The sequence below is a fragment of the Plectropomus leopardus genome, chromosome 13, assembly GCF_026936395.1.
Source record: "Plectropomus leopardus strain MGB_pleo_1.0 chromosome 13, ASM2693639v1, whole genome shotgun sequence".
Classification (NCBI taxonomy): Eukaryota; Metazoa; Chordata; class Actinopteri; order Perciformes; family Serranidae; genus Plectropomus; species Plectropomus leopardus.
In genome coordinates, this window is record NC_142188.1 from 24,135,179 (window position 1) to 24,150,997 (window position 15,819).

Sequence of the window (15,819 nt, forward strand, 5' to 3'; positions counted from 1 at the left end):
TTCATACAAGATCAGAAATTGTATTTGGCAATTTTTAAACAAGTGCATACAAGTACAGCTAAAAGCATTTCAGTTTTGCCAAGTGCTCGTAGAGTAGCATTAGTCACATTCTACGTTAAACAGGAACTGCCACCAGACCTAGAAGTACATCAAGAATTTTGTTAAACATCAACAAAGAGGAACGTAGTCCATTATAATGAGTACATACCTTTATCTTCAAAAATATAGAAACACAATGTATTCAAAAATCAAAAATTATACAACCATGTTTACGAAGTATACTCTTCCCTTGGGTCCAATATGTACAAGTCCGTTAGTTTGTTTGAATGGTATGTATGTGATATTTATATATTTATACTCATATTTTTGCTTCCCCTCCCCAAAGAAGTGTTCAAACAAAATCAAGGGTCCCTCTCCTTTTTTACTTTGACATCTCCTGCAAGGATGGTGGCGATTTCTCCTTGCATGAAAGCCCATGGTACGTTCGAGCCAACCAGGGGACATTTCTCTCCACTCGGACAGTACACTTCACCCGTGGCACCTTGCTGCTTTATGCTTTCCCTCGAGCACGGGAAGCAGAACTTGTGAGAGGGCACAGAGGGGCACTGAACAAAGTGTGTGTCCTCCAAACGCTCGTGGCACAGCGTGCAGCACAGGGGTATGCTGCCGGGTACCGAGGAGTCCGGAATGCTTTGGGGGTGCACTTGGTCCATGCCTGGCACGTGGGGTGTGCCTGCACCGGATGCATCTCTCTGCGCCAGCCTCCTCTGATTCATGGAGGACGGTGACAGGGGACTGCTGCTGTTCCTCCGGGTAGTGGAGTGGACTTGGTTGGCGTCCTTGGGGGAGCTGTTCCCACCTGCATTGTCTGCCGCCATGATGAGCGCCGCCATGGGGGACTGGCCGTTCTGGGCCGCCTCAGGTGGTGTGGTGCGGGAGTGGGGGGATATTGTGGAGGGGGGAGAGGCGAAGCTTGGCGGGGGAACTGGAGGCATTTTCAGTCCGTCAGTAGGTGGTGGTAACCACTGCTGTCCTTCTCCGTTGAGCTTGGCAGCTGTCCCCTCTCCCTCTGGTTCAGGCGATGCTTTTCTCTTCATGCTCCGGGGGTGTTTTCCTCTGTCTGGAGGTGGGAAAGGGTTAAACAAAACAGTTGAGTTGCACAGCTCAGACAAGGATCAACAATTACACTGGAAGGCAGACGTGCATTTTTGCTGTTCACTGCTGCACCACGGGGAACAAAACAATAATAACAAACAATAAAATTATAAAAATCATAATGTGTGCACCTTCAATTTTGAAGATATGTATCGATTGTACATAATTAACCCCTTCCTGGACTTGAATAGGATTATAAATGTAACAAAAAATGCACATTTTTTCCAAATATTATTGAATCTGAACACTACTGTTTCTCATTCGTATACTATTAACCCCTTCCTAGGCTCCAAATGGTAAATATAGATAACAAAAAAGATGCACAAAATAGCCAAATTATTACTGAATATAGGCATAACTGGATGCTCACCTGACTTGGAAGCCGTTGCGCTGGCCTCGTAGCCCATAACCCTTTGTTGCATGGCCGCATGGTCCTTCTTGAACCTGTTGTCGAAAGTGTGCAGAGCCATCAGGTCCCTCACCGTTTTGCCCTTGCCCATCCAGTCCGGGTCTGCCCTGTTTTTGTGGCTCTCGGAGATCTCCGGCGTGAGGCTGTCCGGTCTGTGCTTCTCCTTCACCTCTCGGTCGTGCTCGGTGCTGGACACCGAGGCGGGTCTCTTGCCCATGTCGGCGGGACTACCGCCCGCCAGTGCGGAGGGAAGCCCCATCTGGCCCGGTCTGCCGTTGACTGCGTGCACCGGGGGCATGTTCCCGTTAACCAAAGGCACTAGATTTGGGGGCACCGTGCTATTCCTGCGCGGGTTGGGGCTCTGGCGGTTCAGCTCCGGCGGCTCGTCGGGTTTAGGAAATCCATTGGGGACGGGGATGCCGTTTGCCTGCCTGCCAGACTGGTACTCTGGACCCAGCCGGGGCGGGCGGTCGGAGGGCAGCGGGTAGCGGTCCAGCGGCTGCGGCGGCCGGGAGCCGGGGTCTCCCGCCGCAGCGTGGTTGATCGCCTGGATCTCTTTCCCGGAGAGCTGCGACTTCCCCGGCCCGGGAGACCTGCCCTCCTGAAACCCGTGAGCCCTCTTGAGCTGCCGGGCTGTCTCGATGACAAACTCAATGCGGTCTGCTCCTTCGTAGTTGACACATCCCCTGCAGACGGGCTCGGTAAAATCCCAGATCATGGCCCACGGCATGCGGGGCAGGTCGCATAAATAACACGACTGCCTCCTGGAAGAAGCAGCGACCGCCGCGGACGACATAGCGCTCGTCGTCGACACCCCCCGAAAAGAAACCCAAAATGTGTCTTCTCGTGCTTTCCTCCGAGCTCCCCTTGAAAAGCCAATAAAGAGCAAGTTCCGTTCGTCGAAAAAAACCTTCTCCCGACGTTTTACAGCAACAACGTTGAAGTTTTAGAGGGAGAAGTTCATGTCGGTGTGTACTTTACTACGGCGCTCCTCTATCTATCTCCACTGACTCTCTACTACTGGCTCAATGTGGAGCAGTGACGTCACCACGGAGCTCTAAACGCCTGCTTCCACTTCAGTTTCTATTGACTTGATTTCTTCGACAGACCCCCTCCTCCTCCTCCTCCTCCTTCTTCCTCTCCCCCCTCACTTTACTGCAGCCTCTGTCACTCACTGCCTTTTTTTTTTATTTTTAATTTAATCACTTGAACCTCTGCCAAAACTGCACCCAGTTCAGCCTCACCACCACCACCACCGCCACCATCACCGCCTCCGACTCACAGCTCGTGTTATTATTATCAAACCTGCAAAAATATCACTCCGGCTCCGTCGATACCAGCCTGCCTGCAGAGAGGAGATTTTTTATGACAAAAAAATAAATGTGGCTGTAGGTTAGCAGCAGACCGCCAGGGGATAAAAAACAGGAGTCTGCTCCTCCAGTTGACTGCTGCTTTGTCCTTAATTCAGAGCATTATCCGGTTCAGGCTGCAGCTTGTTTTTCTCAATGCACAGCGCATCGACGCCATGAGCTGCTACTACTACTGCTGTGCAATGAATGAGGTGGGTCGACCCTTGGAAAAACAACGACTGTAATCCAGTAGAAATATACATAGACGCTCGACAAGGCTGTGCAGCAGTGGTTTTTTGTTAGCCTGTAGCTGCAAATAAAATTTATGTTTCAGGATTATTCATTTTAGTGTCAGCTTACCCGCGTGATTTCAGCAGACTGTGGTTTATTGCACCGGTTAGGTAATATTTTCCTGCTCTGTTAATATAAAAAGAAAAGAAAAAAAGGGCGCCTCCGTTAGCCAGTAACCAGGAAGCTCTGTCATGAGGTGGGGATTTCCAGCCAGTGTGTTGTAAGCTTGAATGGATCGGGGTTACAGCATGAATATAGCTCTGCCCACATTTTATTCTAGTGCGCTGAACAAATCTGCCACCACTAAATGAAATTACATTGGAGTGAATCAGCCATTCAGACACTTTGTTTTTTTCTTTTAAACAATCAATATATAGTATTGTCCAAATGAAATTCTTAGGCCACTATAGATTTGTTGTTTTAGCAAAGTTGTAATAATATATATATATATATATATATATATATACACACATACACACACATGTATATATATATGAATACAGAGAGCATGCACAATACATCAAAACACAAAAATGTCAGAACAAAATGGCTTCTTCAGACTTAAGTCAATAAAATGTGAAACATTGAATCGAACAACCATAACAAAAGGTAGCTGAAACAATCAATATTGAGCTCTTAAATGCAACCTGGTGTAAATACACTAGATTAGTATAGTAAATCTCATATTGTCTCCCCAAAAGAGTTCAAGGTATGCCAAGTGAAAAGGGAGGACACACAAAATACTTGCAACTTAACCCTGCTGAAGTTGTTTTTTCTGATATATTTGTGTTTTTAATACTGTATACATATTTCCTGTATGTTCTGGATGTATTTTAGAAAAGAGACTACTGAGGAATAACCTTGCTAAATTGAAATTTAAGGTGGCCTTTGTCTTTTGCACAGCACTGTGTAAAAAAAAGTCTGAAAGCATGATTTATGATTACACTGTTTTACATGATGGAAAATATCTTACTAGAAACAGATTGTGTGCCAAAAACCCAGCCAAAATTCCCCTGAAGTAAAAGTGTAGGTTTGAACTGGAGGAGTGTCCCAGTAGTTGAGATTCCTCCCTCTCATCTGGGCTCATTCCAACTCATTGCAGCTTAGCCTCGGGCTCTGGGTGAGGCAATGCGTCTGTAACCTGCAGACACAAAGCAGGATATGTTTGTGCAAGTCCATGTGACGTTGGAAAGAGGAAGCGAGATGTTTAGTCACGTACCCTCATCCGCCTCACCCATCTATCAAGCCATTTTGGCCGTGAGTACGCACTGTGGCATGAGGCTTTTTCTTCAAAGGGTTTCCATAAACAACACGAGGCGGCCATGTTGCTGATCTGTTGCCAACAAGCACATGTAATTGCAGTGTATTTGCTATATGACTTGTTTCTGTAACACGCCTAACAATGCAACACAATATTATTGCCTTTAGATCATCACATGGTTTTAGTGTCCTTGTTCTGACTGTAAACTACTGTATTAACTCATTGGTCCCCATCTCCACGTTCCCTAAAACAACACGAGGAAGTGTTAGGCTTTATGACATGGTTAGGTAATGACTGTTGTGAGGGGCAAAATAAACAGATTCTTTCCTTGAGATTGGTGGGAAAGAGTTGCCTAATGCTTTGATCCTTTGGTTTGCACTCAGTTGTTGTTTGTGCAAGCAAATAGCTACACACTATTATGCAAGACGGAGGCATGCTGGGATTCAATTAAATCCTAAATGACCTGATTCTATAATGGGAAGATCCATTGATTTAAAATAAAAGCTGCAGTGACTGCAAAGCAAAAAGACTGTGCTGAACAGAGGCGACAAAGGTCTGAGAGGAAGCCAGACATGCACAGATGGCTCTGATTGGCAATATGAGCCATGTATACAGTAAAATCACCACAGTGTGACCCGGCTGACGGCCATCTCATTTGAGTCTAGCCACTAAACCAGATGGAGTAGCTGTATGCTGCTGTTTAGGACTTCTTGTTTTTTTTTCCAAACAGTATGTAAATTGAGACATGAAGAAGCTAAATAAAGAGTGAGAGGTAGGTGACAGCCAGGGGAATACCCAGCATATGACAGCATCGCAGGCCTGATGAGATGACGTTATTTTTGTTCTATTGCTTTCTGAGCCTCTTAAATTTTATATTGGCCATCTTTTATTCATGGAAGCGAATCATTACAAATTCTCTCTGAAGTTTTCAGCCTAAGCCGAACACAGCACTGGATGTTTTCTGAGCCTTTTTCTCCCCCTTTCCTCCATGAGAACAACATTCATGTTATATAACCCCTTTTTAGCACAACTGCTGAGGTGAGCACCAAACTCAACTGTAACATGTTGCACAGACATAAGAGGAGGTTATAACAGGACAGTGCAAGGTTTATACTACTGAAGTTAAAGGGTAACTTTGATATTTTTCAACCTGGACCCTAATTTTCCTTGACCTTTTTATTAAAGTGACTACTTGGGACAACAGTTTCTGTTCTGTTGTTTTTGCCTCTGACAGGCTCAGATTGTTGTTCTAAGTGTCTGATAACATTATGGAAAGGACCAGAGGAAGATCCAATTGTTTTACCAGAAACAGCCCTGAAAATACTTTTGTCTAACCTACCAGACTTCATTTAAATAAACTGTATTTTTTGCGAATATAGAGCCAGCATAGTTTTAGATCTAACTGGGGGAATTAAGAGCTATTTAAACCAAATCAGAGTTGTTAATTGATGGAACAATGGAAAGACAAAGCAAGCTGGCTTTTGTGATTTTAATTTTGTTTTGGTTGACTTTGAATGAGGTGTGTTTTATGATGATTAAATCACTGTTTATTTAATGAAGTTTGGTGAGTCTGACGTTAGTGATTTTGAGGCTGTTCCTGGTTATACGAAAAGGATCTCACTCTTCAACAAAAATGTCTATCTATGCAGGGTCTTTCCATAATGTTGTCAGACACTTAGAACAATAATCTGAGCCTGTCAATGGCAAAAACAAGCACTTTTAGTGACAGTAAATTGACAGTGCACAGTTGCCCCAAGTGGTTACATTGTAGCCTGTTTTGCAGCTGCCAGCTGAAGCTGTCCCTCTCAATACTGGAAATAAATTTAAAAAAAAAATGTTGTTCTCATTAGTCATTGAGAAACAAAAATGTAGGGAAAAAGGGTCCAGATAGAAAATGACTGAAGCTACCCTTTAAGCAGCTGTTGTCGCAGATTAATAGCTGCAGATAGCAGCAGAGAGGGAAAATGTCAGAGTGATTGTAATGCATGCTCTACAGAGCGCCTGTATATGTAACAGGGAAAGGTAACCATGGAGATTATCACGGCACCCCAACTACCATATATATCCTGTTTACGGTGCTATTTTTAGCCACAGATTTGCACAGCAGGGATTAGATAGCAGATGAAATTTGGGGAGCTCTGAAAGACAATGCCAACACATCCATCTGTCATATTAGCTAATTTTTAATGTTAGTGTGGAGATATTTTATTTGTTTTGCACAATACAAAATGCTATTTTTCTGAATGGATTAATATCCTGGTTGCATGATGCGCAGCACATGCACACAAACACAAATCAGACATTTTCGGAAGTCTGCTTTGATTTAGGTATAAAATGGTGGAATTCAAATAAAATGGAGGGTCGACGGCGAAAGGGAAAAATGTGCTGGGCGGCTGGAATCTGGGGGCTGGAGGCTGCAGAGGTGATGTCATTGGGCCAGAGCAAGAGGCGAGTGAAAAACAAGTCTCTCTCTTTATTCTGATCCTCTTTGCAGTCCCAGTGGGGGCAGGGGTGGAGGGGGTGGGGGCGGTGGGGGCCTGGCAGTCGGCCAAGGCAAGGGCTGCTGGGAAATGGCAAAGGATGCCAAGCAGGCCCCACCGCCAACATTAGAAGCTCACATCTTTGTTCTCAGAAACCTGGTGTGCTGCCAAAGGCCTCATTTCGGCTCCATGGCATGATTACACTGGATGTAGGCCAACAACTGAGAGCTTGCTCGCTTTCCCTCCCTCCCTCTCTCGCTCTCCCTTTATGCTCCCTCCCTAGGCACTCTCTTTCTCTCTCTCTCTTTTTCCACTGCCTTCAAAAGCTTTCTGCCAAACATGCAGCAGTTGCCATGGCTGCAGAGAAAGGAACATAAAAAAGTGAGTAATGAGTCAGGCTTGGACCCAGATGTGCCACATGTGTATCCATTTAGAAAAAAAACCAAGATGGTAACATATCCCCTTAATCTGCTGGGCTGTCAGTAAATAGCAGAGAGGAAACTGGAGGAAATAATCCCCACAGAAAAAAAAATGTAAATGAACATTGTTTTCACATCCATTTTTAAACAGAAGGTAGTTTCAGTAGGTTGAGTCTATTTTGGCAAAGAGGAACAGAAAGACTTGAACTTTGCTTCTTTGGGTAAGCTTGCATGCATTATGAGCTGACGACATAATTTCCCGTCCAGTGGAAACCCCCATATATTTTCAGTTACAACCAGACATTGATGTAAACAAACTTTCCCTGGTCTCTTGTAGCAAAATCAACACTCATTTTGAGCTTGCTGAACCAGTATTTGAGGTTAGGTGGTCCAATTCATAAGCCACTATTAGAATGAGTAACATTACCTGCACATATAAATGGCTTCTTGCTTATTGCCCTTCAAAGGCAGTTTCACCCCTGACTCATAGTTGTTATGTTTAGCTGACTGAACTGAGCTGTGCAGTCATTCCAGCTTTGTGGCCGACTCAGACAAAATGTTCAAAATGTCATTCTCTCTCTCAAACACACATATTTCTAAAATACATTACAGTAGCACTACAGTAGTTTCTGTACAGTTGATTTTTTCTCACACTTTAGCCCTTTTTACACAGAGATTGCACCATAGGACTGCTACAAAGTTGCCTCTTTATGTTGCCTTTGCATTTATACATAGAACCAAACACTGGCAGCATAATGCAGTCCATTGTGTGATTTTAGATAGCATGCTGACATCACAGAACCAAAAAAGTTGACGGGTGTGATGTTTAACACAACAGCACTGGCATTTAGTGTGACATATAGCAAACGTGTTGGCAGCGCTTTCTAAACAATAACAATGGCATAACATGACAATAACAATCCTTTACCGTCTCGGTTATGTGGCGGCTAATCTCATTATCTGCTCAGAGGGTAAGGAGCTCCCAAATCTCATTGTTTTCCCAACATAGAGACATTTTTGGCTGCTTTACTTTATTGAGTTAGCCGCTAACTGCTACTTCTTATGTCTCCGTCATACTCGTCCTGCCCACTGTCCTTTTTTTCAGCGCTGTAACTACTTCCCATGGCTAAGAGGTGAGACAAGTCTGCCCCCCCAGTCCCTCCATAAGTTAAATACAGAATGGCAAGACGGCATAATGGCACGATATTCCTGCCCTGACCAGGCCATGTAAAAGGGGCTACTGTCTCTGTGTAAAGTACAATCTTTAAATGGAGTGGACAGAGTGGTATCTTCTTTAAGCTGGCATCGGAGATAGTACCATCGCCAAAACGATGTCTGTTTAAATGGGACAGTTGGCAGGACGGGATCATGGGCAGGGTGAGTGTGGCGTTTTGATGACGTGTAATGCATGCGATCCACAGTGAGAGACCTAAAAAGTAGCAGTTAGCAGCTTACTCAGAGAACAGCAGTCAAAAATTACTGCAAACTGAAGAATTAAGTCCAGGAACTCTTTACCCTCTGTGCATAGGACGAGATTAGCCACCATAAAACGAGACGGTTTTGGATTGTTATTGCCATGCTGTTCCATATATTATACGTCACACTAGAGTTGTGTAAAACATTATGGCCATTATGCCTCTTTTGATTCCGCTATGCCGGCATGCTATCTAAAATCACAGACTGGAGCAACAAGATGCCATAATGTTTTGGTTCTGTGTAAAAATAAAAATGAGGAATAAAGAAGGGTCTTTGTAATGGCACTATAGCAAGATCTCTCTGTAAAAAGGGCTTTTGATTGATGCAAACTCCAGAGGGACCTGACACATCCAGCTTCATTTAAGTGATATATATAGCACATACAGCAACATGAATATGCATGTACAGTGCATGTCTGAATGTGTGCATATGTGTTTATATTGGGACCTATATTTCCCCCGGCATCTTATCTCAACAAAGGTTACATTATTTGTTTTTTCTTCTTGAGCCAAAAAAGAAAGAAGGAGTATTTCATGCGTTATGTAACCTCTTCCTCTGAGCCAAAATAAAACTTTCCCAAAGTAGGCTTATTTATTACCAGAGCTCCTGTCTATTTTTGAGCCGCCTTGCTAGAAAATGGACTCTGACATCCCGGCACAGCAGTTAACACACCACTCGGATGTCATATATCCAAGTACGGGGTGGGCGTCATTTTCACATTGCTGTTGTCCTTTTCTGTCATTAGCTAGAACGCCCATGTGATTTGTATTTACTCCTTTGCATGTATTAATTCAGCCAAACAGTTAGATAAAAAAAACCCTGGTGAATAATACATAAAAATATGTGTGAACATGCATATTTATAACTCCTTTATTTAGACGATCTTTCAGGGTTGCCACTGGAACAAGATCAAAGCGACTCCTTTTCTAGTAACGTTTGCCTTGAAAGCAGAAGGGTATGCAGAGTAATTTCTGTGATGTATAGAATACAAAATAACATGACTGTGAGAGGAAACCAGGAATAGCAAAGACTGACCTAATTGGAAAACCTCAAGTCTCTTTAGTTTAGGGGGAAAATTGTTCATAGATGGCATGTGGCTTATCCAGATCAGGAAAGTAGTTAAGATCATGGAGAAATGCAACTGTATTGCAATGTTTTCAGATGTTGCGGTTACATTTGGAAAGCAATTTCTCTCCAGTTTCCCCGCAGATGAGCTCTAAACACTTGGAAACAGCCCTTTTTTGGAAGTCGTCATAAATAAGCCGAGGTTCCCGTCACGGATTCCTCAGATGCCTCTTTGCCCTCTCTTTGATTGTCTGGTTTATGGAGGATGTTTCATCATATGCTGTGATTGTCCGTGCCAGAGATGTCCTTCCTCCCCTTTCCATAAAAGTGCAAGTTGTCACGATGGTGTGGCATTCATTATCCGCCTGTGGTTTTGCGGGCCTGGCCCCTGAGCAGCTGGGGAGCATTGGTTGTCACATTCAGCCTCCCGCTGCGGTGAAAGATGGGAGGGCAGGAGATGAGTGCTATCCTCCCGTCTGTGTGATAAAGCCCCCTTAACCACAGTGTCTAGGCATCTGGGCACACGACGCCTTACCTCCGTCATCCACTTCAAAGCCTCATCTCAGAAGTCAGCTCGCTGTGAGGAGCTGGAATAGAAAGTAGAGCAGGAATGACGAGTATAACCGTGTGTTTGTTAACTCATGGAGGATAATCACAGTTTATTACAACTTGGGTCTTATTTTCATAGCTTTGGCTATTACCTCTATATCTGTTGTGATAATACTATAGCCTACTCACAGGTAATTCCTTAACTCTTAAACGACGCTGCTACAACAAAGTCTGACAAGCCAAGAAAAGAGCAGTCAGGTTGTAAATGCTGTTGAGAGAAGTTTGCCTTCAGGGCGTTCTTAGAGAATGCCCTTTCTTTGTTATGTTTAGGGAAAATATCATGGTTTGGGTTAAAATGAAAATATTTATGCCAGAAAGGCTTACTTCTCCCATGTGCGTTGTAAAAATTTTATCTATATGACCTTATTTGCAGGTAATCAAACGTGTGAGTACTGGTAATGATCCATCACAGCCAATTACACAGGAACCAAGTTTGGCAGGTATGACAGTTCAAAGTTGAACCAAGAACTCGGTCTATAAACTGTGATGGATGTTCACAAATATTTTTTAAAAATGTATATGGTCATGCTCCAAGCATGCTGGAGCATGTGTTGACATTACATAACCCACACTGCTACATGTTGCTACACGCAAATATCAGGAAAGCGTGTAAACTTGGTTGCTGATGTTGTTAATTTCTCACAGATTTCAGATCATACTCCTGATGGGACATTACTTATTCTGAAGATTATGGCTCGGAATGCTTTATTTTGTGCCATTTTACTCCTTTACAGTAATTCCCCGGTTGCAAATGAGTGCCCCATGAATGAGCCCTTAAACCCAGAGATAAGTTAGGATATTAGCACTCCTGGTTCCCTTGTCTCAAAGTCAGTGGGTTTTTTTTTTTCTTTTTTTTTTTTTTAGGCGGGGGCACTAAAATAGAGCATTTCAGTTTTATGAGGAAACTAATGTGTCTTTTGAACATCAAAGTATGTAAACAGGTTCAAGTAGAAACCAAAAATGCAAGCATGAACCTGAAAATGAACATAATAAGTCCTCTTTAAGCTGTATTTTCTTGAAAGATAGTAACATTTTATGATCACTGATCGGAATGATGACCAAAACTACAGAAAAAAGACCCAAGTTGAAATGAACTGGAATTAATTTTATATGTTAGAGCAACTTACATTTTTTGTAAATGAAAGTGATGACAGTCCTTATTTGGGAACTTCACATGACCTCACACTGTAAACTTCATCTATGACAAACTAGTCTTGCAACAAGTATGATAGATGTTGTCATAGACGCAGCTATTATTCCTAACAGGCACATAGTGGATAGTTTAGTCATAGCTACCACAACAAGCTCAGCTGAAGCAGCACAGTAATACTGTGGGAAGCACACAAGATGAATAGCAGAGCCTTGACGCAATAGTAAAGTCCCAAGGGGATAGAAAAGGACGGAGCAAAGGGAGCGCTGTGGGAAAGTTCAGTAACCTTGAAGGAGCCTGATAAGCCCGAGGTGATACGAACCCGCGTGTTTGTATTGTGCAAATTTGTAACGACTACAAGCTCGCTGCTGATAGAGCCGTCTTACACCATGTGTTTGCAGAAAACCTACGTGTCCAAAGGGCAAGTCGAGCTGGGTGTGGTGAATGTTATCTGTGTGATTTCATTTTATGATGGTAATGTAACACCGGGTTGTTTATCGCAGTCGACATACAGGTTTAGGCAGAGGCAAACTGTTTTAACATATGAAAGGTTGTGATTACTTCTCCCCCTCCTTCTGTCAGGTGATGAGATCCACATTGTTCAGCTGGCACACAGATGTGTAACTTGACCTTGCTCTATGCAAATCACTTGAAAGCTCTCTCTCGCTCAACAAAGAGGGATAAAGTTCACCTAAAGAGCGTTGCCACACAATGGCAGGGAGGAGCCAGACGGCCTTGACGCGGAAATGGTTTCACACTGACTGACAAGTCTGGCTACACCCCGAAGGACAAGACATCCTCCCCATTTTGACACTTTTATTTTCTCATGTATCATATCGCTCACCGAGAATCATCTTTGCAGAGTGCTAATTTCTGCCTCTCCTTCCCCAGGCTGTAGTGACGTGCTCTGCTCTCTCCTCACATGCTCTCATCCAAAAATCCTGGTTGCCTAACAACAAGACGAGCAAAGTTCACCTCCCATGTAAGTGCAGCTCTCACATGATCCTCGCCAAGTTAACCATTTACAGCGGGGAGGAAGAGGAGAGGCTTATTCTGGGTAAACAGGGCGCTGTGTTTGCTGTTTGAACTGGTTAACCCGGCTATTCACCACGTCACCTCTGTGCTCATTAACACACAACGTGCAGGAACACGAAACTCGTAAGGCTGCAAGTTGGACATAAGACAAAAAGCTCCTTCCTCCTGCCACAAAACAATGCACACCAGGCGGTCAGAGCAGTGCTCCTATTATGAAACTGCTCTGTCACAAGATGAGCGCCTCAGAGGAATGCTGTTGTGACACATGCTCTCTGTTGACACAAGGGTTAAACATTGAACTGCTTACACACACACACACACACACGCACACAAAAAAAAAAAAAAAAAGAAAAGCTGCCAGAAGGGCGGGAGCTTCAACCGCTCCAGCACTGGTTGGTCGGCAGTTTGTATTTATCTTTCCACTTTTGGCTCCTCCGCCACCTCCCAACAGTCGTCAGGTTTATCAAAAGGAGAAGCCCTCTCTCTTTCTATAACTGCAGCCAGGTGCCGTGCAGTATAATGACTCACACAGCAGACACAATACTGCACAGCAGATTGCCTCGTATGTTTGGAGCTCTGCAGAGGTCACTGAGTGCGTGTGTGTGTGTGTGCTGAATGTCATGTGCTGATCTCTGGCTCGGAGCTGGTGCAGAGGGTTCAGCAGGAGTTCAGCACAGTTTCATTATTCATGCATTTCTGTACACCAAACGATAGCACCAGGGAGCCTCGTCTCTCTGAAAAGGTCCAAGTGCTTGAATGTTCTTCCACTTTTTTTCTTTTCAAATGTGGAGTAACAGAATTCGAGAGGAGGTTTATGCATTTATGCGTTCATTGGGGCTGGTTTTTAAAAAAGTGTTTGTTTCTCGGGTTTGCACGTTGCCATGCGCGATAAGCAAAGGAAACGTAACGGTGTAATTCTTTACAGAAGCGTGTCTTCGGTGTGTTGGCAACGCTTTGAAAAATCCCTGCTTAACAATTCTAGGAAAGCCAAGCCACCTGGAAATCTCATGACTTCCTGAATCTAATTCCAGGCCGAGCTATCAGACTGTCTGACTAGCAGCTTTCATTGAGGGGTGTAAACAGTGAATGTCAGGCATGTTTGCCAGAGCCAGTGTTGAATCAGGCCCATGTAATACCTCAGAGTGAACTCAAATGCCCCGGCAAAGCCTTGATTATATTTTCTCCCTGTCTAACAGATTTATAGTGAACTGCAAGAGAAAGCTGGCACTCTCCAGACTCAAGAACAGGCCTCTGCACACTCTACATAATCTATTCCTGTTGTTTTCAAATGCAGCCTGCACTTTCCTCCAACCATATAATAACAGACGTTAGCTAAGGCTTGCCGGTTTGATAACCTACAATTGTGATCTAAACTGTGCACAGAGCAAACACAGAGCAAACACAAAGCAAAAAAGGTATGACACCACCAAGGGAGAATCCAGAACAAAATCCCCTCTCATGTCATAGCGTGCTGTGTTGGCGGACCGTGACCTCATCCAAAGTTTACACGCAGTCGCCTCATGCTGCTTTGTTATCTTCAAAACTTGCAAACCAGCACATTCCAGCCCTCAGCGGCAACAAAAAAAATGTCAGATCCCGCTGCGCTGCGAGAAACACGATAAGCAAATAAATGAATTCTTCACTGAGTGAGCAGCAGCACATTTCAGAAAGATAAAAAAAAAAAAAAAAAACACACACACACACACACACACTTTCATAAGCAGAGGGGCAGAGATGTATATAGGTCAGTTGTGGACTCTGATTGGAGCTTTGCGTGTCTGCTTACTCAGCAGCCTGCACCAAGCTTAGCTCGCTTTCAGTCTTTTTTTAAACAGACCACAGGGTAGTAAATAGCTACGAGGAGGATCACAGCCTTCACAGCTGATTGGCTTGATGCTCCCCTGACATAAACAGGAAGCCGGCCGTGCGAGTCAGAGAGGGGAGCTGAACAAAGACGGAAGGACCAGAGACGAGCAGAATGTGGTGGCAAGACAAAGAGAGAATGTGTAAAAGCCGGAGGGATTTAGATTTGAGGGGTGGAGAGAAAAAAAACGGTCTTTCTGTTTGTGCCATGTGACTCATGGAGGAATTCAGCCTGTGATTCAGTTCTCTGCATTGTCAGCAGGCAGTGTGCTGTGATAATGGCGATGAGGTGTTTTGGAAACAGTCAAGCAGGAGACCACAAAATAGTACAACTATAATCATATCATATTAACTATGTAACTGCAGTATATGTTTACATATACTTTGGTAAAACATAAACTTTTAAATCTGAGATCATGAAGTAACTTGAAAAATATCAGACTGCTGCTGCTGTGAATACAGAAACCAAACTCTACACCCTCTCAGAAAGGGATTGCACCTTTAAATTGTACACTTCTATTTCGGTCAGAAGATGTAAGATTTCAGTTTAAGTAATTCAATTATTTCCTGTTTTTATTTCTATCAGGTTGCACAAGATCTGTATTACACAAGTGAAGCATACAGTGACTAAAATGATCTCTCTTCTCTGTACCTTACCCTTTTTGGGTAAACACTGCACAAGTTCCCCTTTTTACATCTGCTAATAATTTGTGTATTTTTTTGGATAATTTCAAGAAGATACACACATTTAAGAGACTCCATTGGGCGGCCAGGAGTAATAGTATAAGATTGTCGTGATTGAGATGGAAGAAGTCAGCTAACCCAAGCTTTTAACTTAAGTAAAAATAGCAAAACTACAGTAAAAAATAGATAATTTGTTACAATTTATAATTCTGCAATCAAAGTCTAACTTAAATGAAAGGAAAAAAAGTTTCTTGACATCAAGGTGACTGAGATGGCAGCTAGCAGCTAATGGTGCTAACATCATTACACAGAGCAAAGCTGCAGTGATAAGCTAGCCAGTGGGATACACACTTGTGCTGACATACACACATGGTCACACCAGCTTACCACAGCAAAACACAAAGAAAGTCAGATTACGACACACAGAGCAAGTATGCCTTCATTCTCTGCTGAGGATGCCATTACTCCACTATATCATTACCCAACAAATAGTGGTTTGCAACTTTATTAATCTCTGAATATTGCATACAACTTCTTTGAAGTCAATGCTTTGTGTCCGAATTTCTGTACAGT

General features: G+C 43.5%; 1 protein-coding gene and 1 long non-coding RNA gene across 3 annotated transcripts; both read right to left on the bottom strand.

Moving 5' to 3' along the window:
* Positions 1-2,684, bottom strand: irf2bp2a (interferon regulatory factor 2 binding protein 2a). The gene is made up of 2 exons (XM_042502703.2): positions 1,526-2,684; positions 1-1,120 (listed from the first exon to the last, which is right to left on the bottom strand). Exons 1-2 carry the CDS (start codon positions 2,358-2,360, stop codon positions 402-404), a joined length of 1,554 nt encoding a protein of 517 aa, XP_042358637.2. The 5' UTR covers positions 2,361-2,684; the 3' UTR covers positions 1-401.
* A 7,010-nt stretch (positions 2,685-9,694) lies between these two features.
* LOC148187720 (uncharacterized) lies at positions 9,695-15,180 on the bottom strand. 2 transcript variants are annotated; one of them, XR_015778519.1, is made up of 2 exons: positions 12,509-15,180; positions 9,695-10,492 (listed from the first exon to the last, which is right to left on the bottom strand). It is a non-coding gene; the product is annotated as an uncharacterized LOC148187720 (long non-coding RNA). The 2 variants fall into 2 exon arrangements; XR_015778520.1 differs by lacking the exon at positions 12,509-15,180 and adding an exon at positions 11,642-12,502.
* Positions 15,181-15,819: the final 639 nt, after the last annotated feature.

Excerpts from the sequence above, each read along its gene's own strand:
- irf2bp2a (XM_042502703.2), bottom strand. The coding sequence starts at position 2,360 with ATGTCGTCCGCGGCGGTCGCTGCTTCTTCCAGGAGGCAGTCGTGTTAT. Across the intron at positions 1,121-1,525 it reads CGCAACGGCTTCCAAGTCAG|ACAGAGGAAAACACCCCCGG; the intron begins GTGAGCATCCAG and ends TCCCACCTCCAG.